Source organism: Sander vitreus, chromosome 2 (genome assembly GCF_031162955.1).
Source record: "Sander vitreus isolate 19-12246 chromosome 2, sanVit1, whole genome shotgun sequence".
Classification (NCBI taxonomy): Eukaryota; Metazoa; Chordata; class Actinopteri; order Perciformes; family Percidae; genus Sander; species Sander vitreus.
The window spans coordinates 16012053-16033418 of NC_135856.1; the positions used below are offsets into that span (position 1 = coordinate 16012053).

General features: G+C 39.4%; 1 protein-coding gene across 1 annotated transcript; it reads right to left on the minus strand.

Moving 5' to 3' along the window:
• Positions 1-9761: 9761 nt before the first annotated feature.
• On the minus strand, positions 9762-21324 carry pik3r6a (phosphoinositide-3-kinase, regulatory subunit 6a). Its single transcript, XM_078280147.1, has 6 exons — positions 20883-21324; positions 16612-16732; positions 13850-13923; positions 12785-12899; positions 11568-11638; positions 9762-11134 (listed from the first exon to the last, which is right to left on the minus strand). Exons 1-6 carry the CDS (start codon positions 20959-20961, stop codon positions 11022-11024), a joined length of 573 nt encoding a protein of 190 aa, XP_078136273.1. The 5' UTR covers positions 20962-21324; the 3' UTR covers positions 9762-11021.
• Positions 21325-21366: the final 42 nt, after the last annotated feature.

A 21366-nucleotide genomic window follows, 5' to 3' on the forward strand; every position in this document is an offset into this window, starting at 1 on the left:
TGTGTGTGTGTGTGTGTGTGTGTGTGTGTGTGTGTGTGTGTGTGTGTGTGTGTGTGTGTGTGTGTGTGTGTGTGTGTGTGTGTGTGTGTGTATTTGAAAGATAGAAGAAAAATAAAACAGGAAAGATATCCCTGGGAGAGTCCAAGATCTAGGAAACATTTGCTGCCAGGTACCAAGTCAAGTCAATTTAATGTATATAGCTCAAAATCACGATCTGTCCTGTGAGTCAATTGTGTGCTTCTCCCCCAACTCCTGCCATTTTAGAATTTTGCTTACAGCAGTGCTTGTCTTCTTACCAGCTCCTTTCATCCCCTTTTCTTTTGCCTTTAAAAATGTACCTCCTGATTTCTAGGGTCAATGTGATTTTCAAAGACAGAACAGATGTTAAAACTTAAGTACGTTTGGACAATTCACTACCTGTATGTGCAAATTAAAAGCATGTGAGGTCTTGGGAACAGTGTTAAGCATTAACTGACCACTAGGTGTCCCCCAGTTAAATGTGATGAACTTCTCAGCCTCGCATCAAAATGGACTTAATCCGTGCCCTGTGATACCATTAACTTCATCCCTTTATTCTTTTATAACAAATGGGGAATAAATACTTTTACCTCTCCATCCTTCATGCAGTTACTAAGACGTTAATGAAATACTGTCCAGCTTGTCCACTGTAGCGCAGTATGCATTTGTGTGCAGTTCACATTACAAACAAAAATCCCATATGAGTGACTATCTATGGATGCCTGTCTTTGGTATTCAGTGAACCAAAATATATCTTCTGTCAACTTCTGGATGATTTTTTTATTAGCATTTTTTTGTTGCATTTTAGGCTTTTATAGGACAGCTTAGACATGAAAGGAGAGAAAAAGGGGGAATGACATACAGCAAAGGGCCGCAAGTCGGAATTGACCCCAGCGGCTGCTGCAGCGAGGACTGAGCCTCTGAACATGAGGCGCACGCTCTACCAGGCAAGCTACCCAGGCGCCCCAACTTCTGGATGAATATTAATTTGCAAAACAAGGACACACATAACTAATCAACATACGGTTCCTTCTGACTGCTGTGAATGGTTTGCACGCTAATAAATATGAGAATGTTTTTGGTAATTGAAAAGCTTGTTAGCGGCTGAAAGTTGTGTTAGAGTCATGTTAAAAAAAACTGTACTGACTTTGGTGATCATTACATGCAACAAAATTAGAAAGCACTTTGTAGTTCTACAACATTTAGTTGTTGTACAGTAATTCATAACCTCTACCATATCCCTAACGTGTCCTTTGCTTTGGCTAAAAATGACTTTAATTGTAAGTAATTTTATCTTCTGTGCTGCAATTACTTGTTGTTTCTAAGGTGATTCTGCAACCATCCAATGTTAAAAATATCCAATTAAACCTTTCAGACTTCAGAGCAACTTTGAAATTAAACGGTGTTGCTGCACTGTATCATTGTTTTTTTTCTCGAATTCTGGACTGGCAAATACTTAGAGTCTTCTCTTTATTGAACATCTGTTTTTTAGGTTAAAACCCCCCACTGTTGTCAGTCTAGGTCTTTTATGGGAGTAGGTGGTTAGCCTTTTAATAAGGCCAGTGCTGACACATGACACACGAGGGTGCGTGTTGGTGGACGCTGATTTAACCCAGTACAGCAGATTTATAAACAGTGCTCATCTGTTTATGAGACAGTCAGGCATGGCTGTAGTACTTGAGTCCGGACTCTGACTTGAGTCCGGACTTGAGGCGCTTGAGGACTTGTCTCGGACTCGGGCATTGGACTCATCAATTGGCCAAATATTGTAGTTGGTTTCGACCGAGTCCAGCACTATATGCTTTTGTTCTAAAAACAAAACCATTGATGAAGCGCACTCGTTCAGAAAACAGGTATTAGTTTAATTCAAAATCCATCTAACAGGCATTGAGACTGGTCGCCTGGTATACACCTGGCTGCATCATATACAGTAGGCTACCTCAATCATCAGGTATCAATAATTTTCATTTATGCACGCCACGGACACAGCACTGTGTACTATGAATCTTCAGAACAAGTCATTTTTGATTATTACAAATAATAAAGCAACATTATCATCATAAAGTAGAATATATACTGTCTCTCACATCACATAAATTAAGAACAGGTAAGTGAGTGGTCTTGAAGAGGATTCTTTTTTTTCTGTCTCGGTATTGACTGTCTCTCATTTGGACTCGGTCTTGAATTGGACTTAAACCTCTTTGGACTCGGTCTTGACTTGGTCTCGACTAGTCTTGGACTCGACAAATGTGGACTTGACTACAGCCCTGCATTCAGGTCATCGCTGCTGATGTGCGATATATTACATATTTATTTGGTTTATTTGCAGTCTGTCAGAAACATCCCCTGCAGTTAAAACAATTATCTTTAGGTATATAGCCAAAGATACATGACCTGGGATGAATGCCATAACAAAATGACCTTCAGTTCTTTTATCATGAGTGAAAGGGGAAAAACTAGGAGTCACATTATTCCTTTGTCTGTTGAGCAATCACCTATATACAATCACATATAATAAAAGAAGCACAAGGTGAAAAATAAATAACCAAGACAGAAATGTGAAAAGGACGATGTTTCTAAGGATAAGAGTCTTCTGGTCATATTTCCTGCTCACACACTTGCACTCTGTCATTGCTACTTTGGCATTTTTCTGAGCAAACACACATTTGCATGATATGGCTGTTGACATATTGAGAGGGAGATAAGCAAAGAAGCAGACCCAGGACCTGGCAACCTGCTACATTGTAATCATTTGATTATTTGGTAAGAAATGCCTGAGGAGTGTTTTGAGGACACATTTGGAGGGAGAGAGGAATGAAAGCGAGAGAAAGATTGACTGGGGCATGAGTCAGAGTTGTTTTAAAAAAAAGATGAAATCAGCTTTGTTTCCTGCATTGATGACTGTAGGAGAGAGTTAATGGAACATGGCAACTTTCCAAGTAAAGGCGCTAGTACTGCGGCTCTCATTACCGGTGACTGCAATGTTGAGTTGCTGTTATTTATAAACCCCTGGACTGAAGATAGACACCAGGGGCCTGTTACACAAAAGTAGAATGAAGAAATCCAGGATAACTGAAAAAGCGCAGCTTGACTTAGTGTGGTCCGCTCATCGCGGCTTAATCGGTTGCACGTTTGCCGAGCCAGGATGAGAAGGTGAAGCTATGTCAAGCCAGGTGTAGATAAGTGCACGTCCACGACTTTCTTAAATAGACCACGGTATCGATCACAGATTTACTGATGCAGAAATGGAGAAGACGCGTGCGGCACATCTTTAACCCGCTGAGCAGCAGCTTTTAATGGAAAATTACGAGGAGGTGAAACATATAATATGCAAATAGGGAAATACGTCTGTTATCAGACAAAGAGAAAAAGTCCAACAGACAAAACAATGCGTAAGGATTTAAAAAGATCTACTTAGGGCCTACTAGTCACTCCACATTTTTACAAAGTTTTAATTGCTTTTAATATGCTTGTTTTGTGTTGGTTGTATTGCTGTATCTGTTTTTATGTGCTAAATGTGCTGGTTTTACTGTAAAGTGTCTTTGAGTAGCCTGTAAAGCACTATATAAATAAAATGTTTTATTATTTAGCCTACTTTGCCTTAAAAGTGAGCAGAGGGAATTAATGTTCCTCGGGCAATTTACCCTAAGGACTAGGCTTAATTTCAAACCCTTATTCATAATGAGAGAATATGTTTTACAACCATATCCACAAATCTCTATAAGCTATGTCTAATTTTAAATATCTTTCTACAATAAATGTTCATACAGAACAAACATGACTGGACAAAAACTAGAAAATGAAGTAAGTGACTTCAAAACGCATTGTAAGCTTATCTGTTAAACAATTCCCACTCCCATCTCGTAAAATACGGACGTTTGGTCAGGTGCCATTGTCGTCGTTATTGACGCTAAAAGTCTCCTTTAGAGTCCGCTGTACGGTGTGGGAGGGAAAAGCCCCTTTCCTCCGCATTGTCCCACTTTATCTCCGGTGCATGTGCAACCATTTCTTATCATGTAAAGAACTGCAATAGTAGGATTTACATCAAACGTGTGACAGCAATAGTGACAAGTAATGCATGTTAATAAAAATAAAGCAGAACACATTCAGAAGACAATGGAATAACTGTTAAACACGTTTATTTCGGATCAGAGCAGCAGCTGATTTAACACATAAGACTCCAGGATTAATCTTAGCCTGGCTGTTAGCCTGCTCTAGAGCAGGCTAGCTGCAAAGAATAAATCTCCATGGTTACTTGGCAACCTGCGTTTGTGCAACCAAGTCAAAGCTAAATTCATCCAGGATAACTTGAATATCCCAGCTTAATCCCTTATCCTGGTTTTGTGCAACAGGCCCCAGACACGAAGGAGAAACAGTATGTTGTTTATAACATGACAGAGGGTGATATGACAAAATGTGGAAGGTGTATCAAATTACTTTAATTGAATGTCATAATTATCATCAACTGATATTCATACAGTCAAACCTTTTATTTCAGCCTCATCATTGAAGTTTCCCTTATTTGCAATGATGTTGAGATACAGAGAAGAATACAAATAGCCTACCACACTGAGGTGAAGTGGTTTGAAATCATTTTCTTTAATTGTCCAGGAGTAGCAGTGTCGATCTTAAGGGTGTGTTGCAAATAATGTGTTTGCACAAAAACTAATGGCCAGATTTTCCAAGCTCAGAGTAAACCTGCGGGACTTGAAGCGTAGAACTAGTTTGGCAGGAATATTAGGTTGGAATGTGAACTGGGGAGTGTGGTTTACAGCTACTAGCACTATTAAGAGATGTGGTTCCTGTATACACAACATTAAATAAAATGACCAGCAGCAGCACAATGTGAAGTAAAGGCTAGGCAGATCTCTTTCTGCTCAGATAATATGCAGGATAATATGCATTTATTATTATTACATTTGAGATGTGCAGGTAAAGAATTTGTATTTTTTATTTTTCATAGAATTTACTGCCTCCCAGAATTGTTGCTGGATTTGAGTAAGAACGTTGAATTAATTCCAAATAATAAGTTGATTTGGCTTTCCTGCATTTATTTCTCAGTTGCCTAAATGCAAGCCAATGGGATGGAGCGTCTAGCAAGAGACCGTGCTGTTTCTTTCCTTAAAGAGAGTTAAAAGTTTGTGGGGAAACCAATGATTTGACCTGTCTGTTATTCTGAGCTTTTTGAAAGGTGCATGTTAATCCACGACTGCAAGGAAGTTCTTTAAAGAAATAATCTAATGCCGTTTCAACATCAGTGATTTCAGAGGTAAAATGAATGTCACTATGATAAAGGTCAGTTAAAAGATATACACTAAATAGAAAGCAGGCAGGCTCCAGCTGCCTGCACGTCACCACAGCTGGCATCCTCAGTGCTTAGATGTCAGCGGCTTGTTAATGAATCAAGACACACAGTCCTGGTCCCACTAGGATCAAAGAACCTTTACAGTAAGTGCTTTAGAGCAGATCGACCTCCATTAGATTTGTTCCTGTTAGCAACAGTCTGACACCCCTCCAAATTGCCTCCTCTCCACTCTTGTGCAGTGTTGGAAAAAAAAACATGTTTCTGCCTTTGGACACATTTCTTGGCACCTGCTCTCCCGTTTTGTAGCATGATTATTATGCTTGGAAAATTCTGAACTTTTAATACACTCAGTTGCCAGTTTATTAGGTATACAGAGCTGAAATGAATCCAATCTGATCTGAACAGTGCTGCAGTAAATGCTCATGAAGCTTTTAATGTTCAGTTTTTGTTGATACTGTTGATTCAACTTTATGGTAATTTGTCTGGTGCTGTTGAATTGTATTGCATTGTACAGAGAGGTGTACCTGATATTCAAAAATAAATAAATGGGTGAACAAAATAATAGAAACACCTGTCATTGTAACGTAATACAATTCAGCAGCACCACAAACTGCAGCCTCCTAAATGTTCATACATTTGAATCATTGAAGGTTAATTGAATCTATATATTAATCAATATTATAACAGCACATTAAACACGGAGATTCAGTGTGATTAATAATATTTACATAATACACATTAAAATTTCAATGTATCTTATAAACAGATAAAAAGAAAGATTAATCATGTGCAATGTGAAGGAAAGTAAATATAGTTTTCTCCCAAAATATGTGCACAGTCGCCACATTTGTTTTTATTGTTGTTTTTAGATATTTTTTTGGGCATTTTAGGCCTTTATTTTTATAGGACACTCTAGAAGGTGCGCTACCCAGGCGCCCCACATTTGTTTTTAAGAAGCATAAAAACTCAAATAACAAAATAAAGAAGTATATTAAACAATAGAAATATACGTTTGTAGGGTTGGTTAATTTTTATGTAATGGACGGCTTTTTAAGATATTCCAGTAAGGTTTGGGAGCCATTAGGCCGTCAGGAATCCAACTGTAATTTGGATGTTTCTGTCGATATAACATTATAATAACAATATATTTTAGATGAGCATTGTATAATTTTTCCCCTTTGTTTATTGCACTTCGACTATGAATGTGCTAAATGTCAGCGGGAAATAACAAAGGCAGATCTAACAGATGAAATAATGACATATTATCTGCAACAAGTATAAGAACAGGAAAAAAACATCCCTAGCTCTACTATTGAGAGTGAAGTAGAATATAATCTTCACAAGGCATTTCCCATTTGCCTTTTTAGTTCAGTCTTACTCTTTTGCATCTCTGCAAAGTCATAAAGACATACTGAGTACACCAGTCAATGTCAGATTACATAAAACTACTGTATTAGTTTACAAATTTGGATTCAGCAAGTGTCTTCTTGAAGGACAATTCAGTTAGAAAATACGCTTTTGTAACCATTAAAACAGCCTTGAAGTGACTGAAGAGTGTTAGCATAACAGATAAAAGGAGATACCCATTCACAACTAAGTTGCAAGTCAAGAAAAAGCTAGGTTTAAAGGATGTATTTAAAGCGATAGATTTGAAAAGCGATTTTACAGCAACTTGACGTGTTAAATAGTAAGATTTATGGGCGTATTTTTGAACTATGGAGAGAGCAGGCTGTTTCCCCTGCTTTCAGTATTTATGCTTTAGCTTCATATTTAACTGACAGCTATGCTAGTGATATTGATCTTCTCATGTAACTCTCAGCAAGAAAGTGAATATTTCCCCAAATGTCAAACTTTTTCTTTAAGAGATGAGGATTGCCAACCATTTTAATTCAATGCTGCATTATAAAGGTGAAACACGGCAAATGCTGCATTACCACTGCATGGTACGGCACAGCTTTACTAAAGTCGACACGTCCTTTTTAGGTTTTCCATTAGAAAAGGTTGTGGATAGTAACTGGTACCTAATGCTAGCAGGCTTACAGTGACACTGTTAACATGCTGATGCAGTAGTGTATAATGTTTACCATGTTAACCATCTTAGTAAAGCATGTTAGCATGCTAACATTTGCTAGTCAGCACCAAACAAAAATCACAGCTGAGGCTGACGGGAATGTCATTAGTATTGCTGGTATCTGGTATCATGACCACAAGAATGACCTGATGATGGCACTAGATCCAAAGTTCAGAGATCATCAAAGTTACTACAATTCATCCTGAGGGAAAGAATAATGTCTTAACTAAATGTTATATCAATCTTTCAGTATTGTTGAGACATTTCACTCAAAACCACAAATGTCAACCTGATGGTGTTGCTAGAGGAAAGTCAGGATCACCAAAGTCATTAGGATTCATCATCTGGGCACCATGAATGTCTGTGTGAAATGTTATGGCAATCTGTCCAGCAGTTATTGAGATATTTCAATTATATAAGTTTGTAATAATGAGACTGAATCTTGAGATACCATTTCATTTTTTCCATTTGCAGCTTTAACTGAGAACATTTAAGAACCTTGTACCCTGAACAGGTCCTTATAGTCTTCCCCTATCAGTTTCACAACACATGCAGCCTTGCATCAGTATCAGTATCAGTTTGGCATGACCAAATGTAACAAGAAGTGAGTGTGCCATCAAGTCACAGTAACCATAGTAACAAAGCAGTGACAGCTACTGTACCTCTTGTTTTTATCACCCTCCTGTTCCTATAGGCACACAAACAAGCACAGGTATCAGGTTTCTTTCTCATGTATTTATTTTTCACACACATGTAAAAACACATATTTCCTCTTATACACACTGAGCCGTGAAGAAGGTGTTCAGGATTATGGTGTTTGAATGACAGTCGTGCCCTTTTCACGTAGCGTTCAATGAGAGCTGCCCTTGTGGGAACTCACATTGTTTTCACTAAGGATGACTCACACTGAAGATTAGACCCCTCTAACTCCATACCCTCCCACTCTCACTCTCTCTCTCTTTTTCTTCATCTCCCCTGCTTTCGACCACTTCAACCTCTCTCCTTATATCATTTTCTCTCTCTGACTCCCTCTCCTGCGACACTGCGTCTCTCATAAGAGGCTACATGGTCTGTTCCACGTCTCTAAGAAATTTCCTCAATGAATTAGTCAATCCACGCTTGTCTCGTGCAGAGCACAGTTAGGGGCTGTAACACATCCTCTAGCTGGTGTGAACAGCTGGTTTTATGTCTAAATGTGAACAGTGAAGAACAGAAACATGATGTCACACACTGTCTCAACATATAAAATAATTACTGATTAGATGAAGGTCTTTCTTAGGGCAAAGGGATACATTTATTCACTGTGCAGTTCAATCTTGGGAACATACTTGAAAAAGCATTGTTTATTTCTGTATAAACGGATTTTTCTTTGCTTCAGATGATAGATATTGTTTTTCCAAGATATGTATATCCAAAGTATATTTGTAAGTTAGCCTGTTATATAACCATTAATGCCTTTTTAAATACAGTAGTTCTGTATTGGCAAAATGGTGTACACTGTATAATACTTAACATTTTAAGACAAATTTCCCCATCAGGGTATCAGATCTTGTCAGATATAATTTAGACAAACCCATATAACGATGAGAAATCCTTTCCTGGTAGTTTTTGTGTTTCTACCATGGCTGTTATTTCAACAGCATTGGCACACATCTAATTCCCCTGTGAACCTGAATCTGTGATATGTGACCCAAAGGTTCTATGACAGTGTTGAGACTGAATATCAAAACATAACATAACAGACATCTGTATCCATCTCAAGGACTAGTTGGGAATAAACCATAAAAGAGAATGCTGTGTCAATTGGGGTGAGACACAAACTAGGAGGTTCACTGAGAAATGTATAATCTATAATGATTACAACGATTTAAGAGACCTTCAATTAGCATCTAAAAACAGTTATCTCCAATATGTCTACTTTCCAGCCAAGCAAAGCAGCCTTGTGTTAATCTCCATGCGATTGTTACTTTATCTAAAAGAATGCAAAAGGAATTCAGAGGATAAATTAGGGTATATTCTTTTCAATCCTAAGTAGGGTGTGTTATCACCAGAGTGAATCAAAAACATGAAAATCACCAAAATAACCACAGCAATATTATTCTGTCCCGTTTACATTTCATTAGGTAACCATGATATGCCACCTGAGGTCTCATTTCTCTGATCCATCCAACGTTCCTCATTGTCTCATTGTAAAGATATTGGGTATACAAGGTTGCTATGGCGACTATTCTTCTTGGCAACACCAGCCTTACATACACCTTCTCTAGGTAAATCCTTAGGACATAATAACTGATAAAATATGCGGTGGCAATACATACATAATGTTTAGTGGAAGAGTTTTGCCCCTAGCCAGTAGATTACAGTAATATGAAACATAATGTACCCACTCAAAACACTGTCAAGTGTGCATTGATGCGTATGAGGACTGTCGTTATCACTGGAGTGGTTATATTTATATGAGGTGTAGTCGTCTGCAGTGTCAGCTGCGTGTCGATCCATATCGTTTGTGGAAACATGCATAATGGATGACACTAAAGTGAGCGCACTGGACTAAGAATGACGAATTTAAGTGAGAGTAGTCTATCTGTGCTGATACCTCAATTTGCATACAGTACCATATGGACACCTATGTATTAATACTGAAAGTGTCTTCACATAACACTTCTGCTGTCAACATGTTAGTGCTGTACTGTATGTGTTAAACACTCATGAGAAATATGTAATAAAATAATGAAGCCAGGTGACTACACAGTCTTGTAAAAAAACACTATAGTGAGGATTAGCAAAAAAAATGTAAAAAGGTGTATTGTGGGATGCTCTTTTATATTTCTTTGCAACATATAAAAAAGTAGACATTAGTCAATATAAATGCAGCGTAATGAGACATCCGTTCTTTCTTCACAAACCTCTGCTTTTCAAAGGTCATACCCATTTGGATCTGGAGTCAAATAACAGGCAACTTCATCCTAACAGAGCTTCTGATTAATGTCAGTTTCATTCTTCTTATCTCCTTACTGGTGATTATAAAGTGCCAGCAGTGTGTCTAGACTGGCCTGCTGACTCCTGCAAAACAGCTACTTGTTTTTTAATGAGGAGATGACAGTATCATAGCTCAGCGAAGTCTTTAAAAAACTTGTAGGCGTGTCATGGTAGTTGAATCCAATTAGTGTGTACACAATACATGCCTGACTTGTGCTATGCTGTTTCTGTCCTTCAAACCCTGTCCTCTCTGCCTGAAAAAGAAATAAAAACCATGTGTCTGGTTGTTCCTTTTGGAAGCTGTTAATCAGAAGAAGTTGGCTGAGCAGTGATGATTAACATGAGTAAAAATGAAAATGGGAGTGGGATGAGAGATGTGGAGACAGCATGAAAACAAAACAAGATATAAAATCCAGTGAAAGAGACAAACAGATCCAACACAAGACAAACTTGGGTCTTGGCATGGGAAACACACCACATTCCCTCTGGGGAATTCTCAACTTGCATCTGTACTGCTCCATCCATCCTTCAAAGTCTTTCTCGGACTGAAAAGCTGAAACTGGAAATATTGACTCTTGTGGAGTGGCCAATTTGGATTTTTGGCCCCTGTGTCAGCCCTGCAGTGGGGCCCTCCATTTTGACTCACGTCTACATGATGGAGCATGTGAAGCCACAGCACTCCTTTAGCAGAGTGAGGCCTGTCTTGGCGAACGGAGAAGACGTCTGCTGAGCCCTGGATGGAGCCCGTCTGGTTGGTACACCTGAAGCCCAGAGAAATCATACTGTGAGGAAAAGATGACATATTGTTGTGGTGTATTGTATAATGTGCATAACTTCATCTACTTAAATATCAGCTGCTTAATGACTTGACTAAGAGGAGCACAAACAACATCTTTTTTCAGATAGATCTAAAGCATTGAGAGTGCTGTGCTCAGGTGGAAAACACCTTGAACAAGCAAAACATTTGGAACAAGGAAAATATTTTTTTTTCAACAACATCTTTACTGGATTTTTTACATAACAACCCTAGAGCTGTGTGAAGGAACATTGTACAACAATATATTAAGTAGGTACCAGATCAGCCCATCCCACCTTCCCTCCCTCCCACTATCTGGCTCAGTTTTTAAAAATGTGCTATTATTTGTTGAAACTTTGATGGAGCACAGAGTTGCAGCTCTCTTTATTCCTAAATACCTTTCTTCTTCATCTTTCTCGGGAATTTGGACTGCAGAAAAGCTGCCATTTCTTTATCCTCTTCTTTCTCCCTGTAGAAATTGAAAAGGATTGATATAAAATACACGGAAACACATCAATACATAAAGCACTTAATAAAATAAAATAAAAAAATTAGATTAAGATCTCTTATCAAAACAACCCAACACAATATTGAACCCGATAAAAGATTAATTATTAAAATAAATCAATAATAACAGACGTCTTGATACTTACGTTTTTTGTAAGTAAGTAACTAAGTAAGTAAGTTCTGCTAACTGCCCCAAATCTATCCTGCTTTGAAAATAAAAAACACAACATAAGAAAATTGCAGACAGAATTTTCTTGTGAAGGACAGTGTAAAAAAAACAAGGTAAAAAAAGAAAGAAATAACAATAAAGTGAAATCATTTTTTCATCAATTTATCAGCATGGACAACATGGCCTTGGGCGGCGTCACATCCTCTCTGCGATCTATGACCTCACTGTTATTCTCCTGTTTCCTCCCTCTCACCTTCCCAGCATTCCCTCAGCATTTTCACAGCATGCTGTCGGCTGCCAACACAGTGTTGCTAAACACAAACTAACGATGCTTGATACTGTCTGAAAATTGGATTGAAGAAAGGATTAAACCTTCAAACATACTGGTTGCATTCTGCACCAGGATTAACAAGTAAGCAGAAGTAGTAGAGATCACCAAGCAGTGTATTGCTGTATGGACCCACTGTAAGCTGAATACAATGGTTTCAGTTCTTTACATGTGCAGGACAAAACATTTTAAAAAAAACACAGTGAGAGAGCAGTTGCTCACATTAAATGAAAATATAATGCAATGGGGGTGGCTTTCTAAAAGCGTGCATACGGATGATACTGAACTGAGATACAACTTTACCAGCATTGGTGACTACGAGCAGTGTTCCAATCTGAGCACTGAGTCCTCATAAAAATGTTAATGAACAATTCTCATGAATTGGCGTTATCAAAGACCAGTGCTCCTGTGCATGAAAAATACATGCCAAACTTTTAAGTTTTCTGCTTGGGCAACAAATTCCCTAAAGTCTTTTCTACATAAGTAATATATGTGCACTGCATCTCTATCTGATGGATTTGTGTGCAGTAGGATATTTCATTCACAGCATATGGTGACAGAAGACCAAAGAGCTCCCAAGCTGTAACAAAACCAAAAAGGCAGAGGCACACCTGAGTCGTTCAAACTCCACATCGTCCACCAGGTAATCTCTGGTCTCGACCAGCTTGTGGATCTGCTGCAGTAGTTCTTCTTCCTTCTGCCGGTCCTCGTTGGACTTGTCATTATCTGCACCACAAGACATCTGAGTATCTATAGTGTTTGTCACAGATTACTTACTTTACTACAAATATAATGGGGCATTAAACAAACAAATAAATGAATGAAGAATTTTCAGGAATCAATTTATCTAAAGGAACAGACATTTTGGGAAATATGCTTATTGTCATTATTAATTTATTCATACTGTTTATTGATACCGAGTGGGGAAATTACAATTACACTCTGTTTGTTAGAAATACACACACGCTCAGGAATTCATGCACAAATAATGGCCACCTGAGTGGTTGGGGTGGTATGGTACCTTGCTCAAAAGCACCTGGCAGTGGTGAGGAGGATACACTGGTCTGTACTGGGAATTGAACTGGTGACCCTCCGGTTCCCAACCCAACTCCCTACAGACTGAGATACTGCCACCCCCTTATTACTTTTCTTCCTGAAACTGAGGAGGGATCCCTCTCTTTGGACGGACAGATATGCAAAAGATGGTGTGTGCACAGGAGGTGATAAGCTTAGCTTAGCATGAAGAGGGGCAAAGGCAGGGGAAAAACACCTAGCCTACCCCTGCCCAAAGTTCTAAAATAGGTATACAGTAACATCACCACTAAAACGGGCAAATTAACATGCTGTGTCTTGTATGTTTATTCTGTACATGACTGACCTGTCTAATTTTACATTTCTATTTGTGTAAAAATGAAGTCAAACAAGATTTAACATGTTAACTAGTGAACTTTAGAGGTGCTGCTGGCAGATCTATCTATATATATTTTTAAACTTTTAAAATATCCAGGCTAGTTGTTTCCCTGTTTCCAGTCTTTAGGCTAAGCTAAGTGTAACTGCTGGCTAGCTCTAGCTTCATCTATAGCATGAAGTCATAAGAGTGGCATCCTCTTAACTAATTCTTGGTAAGAATAAACGTATCCTCCATCAATAACTATCAATATCCAGAGGACTCCTACCTGGTATGGACACTAATTTCTGCAGCTCTTTCTTCAGACGAGTGATCTCCTTGCACAGCTGAATGTCATCCATCCTGCACAGGCATGATGGAACAAAAGCAACACACAATAACATATGTAAGTACTGCACATGCTGCATATCAGCTCAGTTTCTACTTTAAAGGGTAGAGAGGAGTGGAGACGGTATTGAATGGGGAAATGAAATTCAAACAGAGTAAGCTTCATATTGATCTTATATTTCACACAGGATATGGAACAATCTTTTCTGAGGCAAAATCCCTGTGGTGTCTCTGAGCCAGATAGCTTTCACTCAGCCTCCTTCTGTATCACGCTCTTTCAATGGCCCTCCAACTCAGTGGATCATTACGAACACTGAGGTAGGGTGAAAGACCTTCTGTGCCTTCCTCGCCTGGTGGAGTTAAGGGCCCTCACGTGACCCAGCATCACAGCAGCAGTCTTTTTTAGAAACACACACACACACACACACACACACACACACACACACACACACACACACACACACACACACACAGGCACTTGCAGGGTCAGACGCACACTCATTACACACATTCATCAACGTCAGCAGAGTGAGAGCTTCTCCATCGTGCCTCATCTACCTGTCATGTAAGATACTCTCTACAGACATGCAGGTGGAGAAATGGCCAAGAGGTCTGGAATACAAATGATATGCTTTACGTAACTTACCAGAAGAAAAAACACCTTGTGGTTAGTCAGTTAGTTAGTTAGTTAGTTAGTTAGTTCTTTAGTTAGTTTGTGGAACGCTGGGGAAATATCATGACTTCCCATCTCCGTCCTCTTCACCTCCCACACCTCCTCCAGTCCCCCATTCTCCTGTTTTATCCGCCTGACTCTTGCTTGCTACCCCACACACAGCCCTCCACCCATTCATCCCGCTGTCTGAGCAGTGTTACTGCCTATCATTCAGAAGGTGTAGATGAATAAATATCCATGCATCAGCCTGCTTGGTGGAAGCAAAGGTAACGCCATTTAAATTATAATGGGGGCCAACTCTGTTGTGATGGGGAGAAATGAGGAAATATAATAGAGGACAATGCTGCTACGATATATGTTTCTGATACCAAGGTGTGCTCCTAAATAAATGGAAACATAGCTTAAATGATTTGAACTGGCACTAGCCACTAGCTTGTGTACTTGATGTGTAGCTTGACAAGGTATCAGTGCACTTTTGTGACTGAATCATCCATATATTCAGGTGTCTCACAGTAGCTACATATGTTGTCCCACATGACTGATGCAGACAGTATGCAGTTGCATTTGTGGCATCTACAAATTTTGAAAATTTGACCTCTAATTATAGTGATGTCACTCCCTCAATCAGCATATTGTTTATTCAGGGATGGATGTCAAAGTGTTGGTCTAAGCCTACTACACACAGAGCCGATAATCGGCCGTTGGACAGTCTGGCGAGGTCAGTGACTCGAGTCTGTTCGGTGTGTTCCCTGCCGTCGTCCGTCAGAGGGGCCGTCGGCCTTCATTTTGGCCGATTTGACATGTATAATCGGCGATATAATCGGGGCGGGCACTGCCGGCAGTCGTACTCAAATTACCCATCTCATTGGTAGAGTGCTAACCCGGAAACGAGGAGCGGAATGGGCGTGACTAGAGTCTCTCAAAATCTGATGAAGATCTTTTAAACTGACTTTGTCGATCTGAAATGAAGACCGATTCAGCAACTACATGGCCTATTTCTCGCTTAAAATGTTTTCAGAAACACGTTTCGGTGAACTATTTTAGTACAATATGAGATCGTATTCTGAACAAGTCGCCATGACAGTCTTTGAATTTCCGGAGAAACCAGACCCACATGACGCGTTCGTCCAATCAGCTGCCGTTTTTCATTTTTGGGCAACAATACAGACTAGCGCTGCCTGCTGTTATGGAGACGTATTACGTCTCGTCGATTTGGTGTGTTCCGAAGCACTTTTTTGACCAACTCGGGGACACTGATCAGTCCAACTTCCTTTTCTGCCGAGGGTCGGCCGTCTGGTCTGTGTATCTGGTCCTTAACACTCTGGTCCAGAGTAAAAGATTTTCTCAATTTTTGCGTGACATTTTGCACAAACATTCAGGATCCCCAGATGATGAATTTTAATTACTTTGATGTTCCAATTACCTTTAATCCAGCACCACAAATACATCAAAATGTCCACTTGTGCAACATACTAATGTTAGCATGTTACCATGTTAACATCAGCATGTTAAAATGCTAAAGGTAACATTAAGCTCAAAGCACAGCTGAACTTGAGTACAGCTTAAACTGATGTGTTAGGTCTGATAATGTCGAGCTGAGCCTAAGGTCTCTTAAACAAACTCATCGCCAGGCAACAACATTGATATTGAACAATTCTGCAAAGCCACAGATTATGTTCAATGACAACGATTTGTAACATCAAGTGCCAACGTTTTTTTTTTTTTATAATTCTTTCTTTCAATGCATGGTAACTAAGGTTAGGGAAAGATTGTCTTAAATAAATGATGGTTAAGGTATGGTAAGGCAATTGGTTAAAGTTAGGGAAGAATCATGGTTAACATCAGCAAATCAAATCAGGTCTGTGAAGGGGTGCTGTGAAATCAGACCAGCATTAAGCATTATGCTTTCACCATTCTACTGTAAATTTGGAATCGGGGGTTGCTATTATTGAAGCTGTTTGTCTCCAGTAATCAGATAGCAGCCATGACACCAAATCAAAGCAAGGTGGTGGTGCTGTGGAGCCACTTACATGTATCTAAGCTCTGACTCCCTCCTGACCAGGACGTCCCTGATCCTCTCAATCTTAAAAAGCTCCCCCTCAATGTCGTCCACAGTGATGGTGGAGTCTGCCATGGACACCACATCGTCCTCTGAGGGAATGAGAGAGAGAGAGAGAGAGAGAGAGAGAGAGAGAGAGAGAGAGAGAGAGAGAGAGAGACGAGGACAGCTTTTAGTCTTACTGATTGTTGCAAAAGAGTATGTGTTAGACAATGTGCGACACAAAAACATTGAAGTGTATACTGTATAGATTTGAGTTTACAGTGCACTTCTTCAACTGACAAATACTATACAGAGAAAGGCGGACAGATACACAATTAGGAGCTTTTTATGATCCAATTTCCAATATCTGAAGTGACACTGCGGAACAATAACTGCATATGAATATACATTGTTAACTGTATAAACAGCTGCAGCAGAGGCACTTTGAAATTGCTGCTTGATCAGGAGCAGAGCATCACAGCCACATTACCATGTGTCAGTGGTTGGCAAGACTCATGCCTCTCCCTCTCTCTGTCTCTTTCACAAACACATGCATGCATGCATGCACACACACACTACCACACATACACACACACACACACACACACACACACACACAAACACACTCGCATGCACACACGCATGCATGCGCACACACTGCATAATTGCGTAAACCCAGGGTGGTAGGTCAGCCAGTAAATAAGCCTCCCCCAGAATGGCTGGCTGTCAGACACACACTGCAGTCCTGTCTACCCTGCCTTTGTCTACCGTAGAGAGATCAGTCATTCAGTGTCAATATTTCGGCAAAACGTAATTCCCTGTTAATTGGTGACAACTTTTATATTTATGTATTTGTTTCATTCATTTATCAAGCAAAATCTTTTTTAGTTCCAGCTTTTCCAGTGTAAACAATTACAAAATGAAGGAAAAGAGCCATATGTGAATCTAAACCACAGAGAGAGAGAGAGATTAAAAAGTCTATATTGTGTCACACCAGGTGAACAGTACAGGTGAACAGTAAAATCAAACACAAAGCTGTTTTTAAATCTGTCTCATTATGCATGCCACTCCACACACCACTACCTGTATTTGTTCTTTAACTGTATTCTTAATATATAAATAAAACAGACATTTTAAAATGAAAATTAAATCCTCAATCTAAAATAAAACAAATAATATAAAATTGTACAGTGTTTGCTGAACACATCTAAGCCACTAATTACAACAATGTGTGGGTTTGATCCAAACAGCTCTGTAATACATTTTAAAGAATCTCTGTGTGTGGTATGAAAGGACATCAAAGCATATCACAGTGGCTACCAAAGACACTGTGAGCAGAATAGAATCAAAGACAGCAGGCCAGCGAACATTTAACTGCAACCATCTCCTTAAAAAAGCAATTGTTTATGCAAATCAAAATTCATATACTAGATTTAATTTACCCTGAGATCCAAGTATGGTTGACATTCTTGAAGGTAGATGTAGTGACAGTCACAACTTTAAAATGGAAGAAAATCACCACTGCCTGCTCTCGAATTGTTCCATTTAGCACTGTATGTTCCTGGATAACTGTCACTTCCCTGCAGAGAGCTGCACAACATGAGGGCAGAGACGGACATAATCAGGGAAATACCAACACCACCACTAACAGACAATCCCTGACTCCCTGGCACCCTTACATTCTCTTTGTAGACACACACCATTACTTAGTAGAGCTCTAGTATGTAATATCTCTATTCTAGTCACATTTAGCCCTGGGGAAGGTAGCACTGACTGGGTTCAAAGTACTGTGAAGACACGTCCTCTGCACTAGCATGAAATAAAGCAGAATAGAAGGGGATCATAATAATTCAAACTGGAAGTGTATGACTTCAGGGTAGTAGTAAAAGCTCTGTGGGAAGCATTATCTATACTTGCTTATAATTGCCGGTTCACATGGATTTATATCCCTGCTGGCAATAAAGCGTTGTTTGGAGGCTTGCAATTGCAGCCTGCTTTGTGTGACAGGCAAAAAGGGTTCTTGAAGTACAGACACACATCATCACACAAACACTCTATACTCTGTTACTATGACAAATCTGGCTGACGTCAATGTAGCGTCAAAACAACCTTGACATCTCAGAGGAGGAAGAGTGAAGTGTTGCAGCGAGTATGGGACTGTTAATGGGATGGAAACTATAAAAAAAAAGACGTCAATTAAACTATCTACGCCTTCCCATATGTTTCAAAAGTGTTAATTCAAGTTGATTAAAATGCACTGCATATACCAAATCTGCCTAGTGAAAGAAAGACAGAAAGAGCCACTCACACATCCTATGTAATCGTATCATACTGTGTTCACACTGCATACTCATTACATTATAGATGCTGAATGATAATTTATCAGCAGTATCACCTAATTCATAAAAAAGATGGAACGATGTGCTTACAAATACAAACATGATATGCTAACATGACATCACATCTCAGTAACTACAGTACCTGCGAGCAGATATGCATTACTGTTCATTTACCACTTGTTTTCCTGCCAAAAAGACAGCTTCAAGCTTCAATGACTATGACTGGGGAATTCACATGTAGCTGACTGAAACGCTGAACTGTGAGCTGAAAACACACAATGTTATAAGCGTTGTTTAGTATATTCTTACATTATTTGAGACAACATGTTCTGCTGCAGAGGCTCTCTATGGGACAGATTATTCTGCCAGTGAGCAGTTATGACTCATCACTAGACCTCTCTGAAATGTTCCCTCCTTTACACTTTCTTCCCTTTCTCACTCTCTCTCACAGTTCCCATATCCTGTTGCTTGTCAATACCTCCCGAACCCTGCGCCTCTCTTCATCCAAACCCCCTGAAGATGTGAATTTCAGTTTACAGTCTTTGCTCTGACTCCATTCCTCTCTTTTACACTGCCACAATGTGCTTTATACCTAATGAGGTAGAACACCATACTGACAGACAGATCAGCCAGATTAGACACCAAGAGACAGAAGTGGAGGAAAGAGGAGGAGAGATGTGGAGAAGGTAACGGACGAGAGATGAGGAAAAAAGGAAGGAGGAAGGGAGGAGTGAGATGAAATAAAAGAAATAGTGAAGAGGCAAAACAGATAGAGGGCTTAACAGAGATTCTGCACAGCTTTGCAAACTTCCCACCTGATCAACTACTTCAGCAATACACTTCAGAAATGACCAACCTTGACAACATGATGATATTATAAGCATCATTCACACAATTATAATGTAGGAAATCAATGACCATCAACAATGTGGAGGAATACTGTAGAACTGAAATGAAAAATGTTCTCTGGTAAGAACTTGTCCAATGTGATGATTTGCTGCTTTCTCTGGTTTAAATCATTGCAAATTGGGTTTCTTTGGGTTTTGGACTATTGGTCGGACAAAAAAGGACATCTGAAGATATCTCCTTGGGTTTAAGGAAATTGTGATGGATATTTTTTTATCTATTTTCTAAGTGATTATCTGAGAATTACGCCTAATCAACAATGCAATCACATATTTGTTGCAGACTTTTGAGGAACATTATCACTGTGAGGAGCACTATGCGATAAAGAGTTTCACTGACCTCTGACCTATTGATGCAGCCAATGTCCCCAATGTGGGTCAATATTTATCATTTTTCATCCTTTGATGGTGCAGGTCCCTGAGTAATGGGCCTCACTTTTCTTTTACACACACACACACACACACACACACACACACACACACACACACACACACACACTAGAAAAACAAACACCTGTGGATTCTTGACATTTGCAGAGCTGATGCCTTTACTGCAACTAGAATAACACATTGATTGGTTCGATCAACTACAAAAATAACCCAGATATAAAAGTAAAAGACTAAAAAACAACTACTATAGCTATAACTCTATATATATATATATATATATATATCTTTTTTTTGCAGGAAGATTGTAGTAATGCCATAGATTATATTGTAAAAATAGAAGATTGAGGTCGCTATAAATTCACAATACCAAAGTAACTCCCTGCAGCAATGTTATGGTAATAAGAACATTAGGTACAGCGACACACTAGGAGGATATAAAGTGAATCTTATACACTATCACTCTAAATTCTCTTAGTGTCACCTCACCCAATGTTTATATTAATGTTACTATTAGGTACAGTGACACATTAAGATAATTTAGAGTGATACAGTATACAGAAAGGTCACTTTTTACCCAGTCAATAGATCGACATATAGACCATTGCATTGTTTGTTCGTTAGGTAACCTGGTTTGTTGGTGTCTTTGCTCCATTCAGTGAGCTCCAGTGAACCGTACTGACGAGAAGATCCCTCCTTCTTCTCCATCGGTCCAGCAGCTGCCCTTCTCCTCTGTTCTCTCTACGCTTCCAGTTGCAGTGGCTGGGAAACAGCAAGTGGAAACTACAGGGGAGGGTCTCGCAGTCTCAGTTTGTTGCTGTATTTCATTGAGTCATCGCCAGTCACACACCAACCTGTGGAGGCGGAGAGAGTGAGCTGCTCCAGCGGTCCCCACCAGCTGTGGCTGGTGTCGGTGTGCGTGCAGGGCACAGTGTCAACCAGTGCTAGTTAACCAGTTATATAGTAATTATATAGCACCATCTGGTGGCCACTGGACGCACTTAGAGTGAGGGCGCGTTCACTCCACCGTGCGTCTAAGTAAAACTATTCAAAACCACTTCCTCTTCTAAATAAGCTCAGAAGTCGTTGTTTATTCAAAGTATTGATATTAAC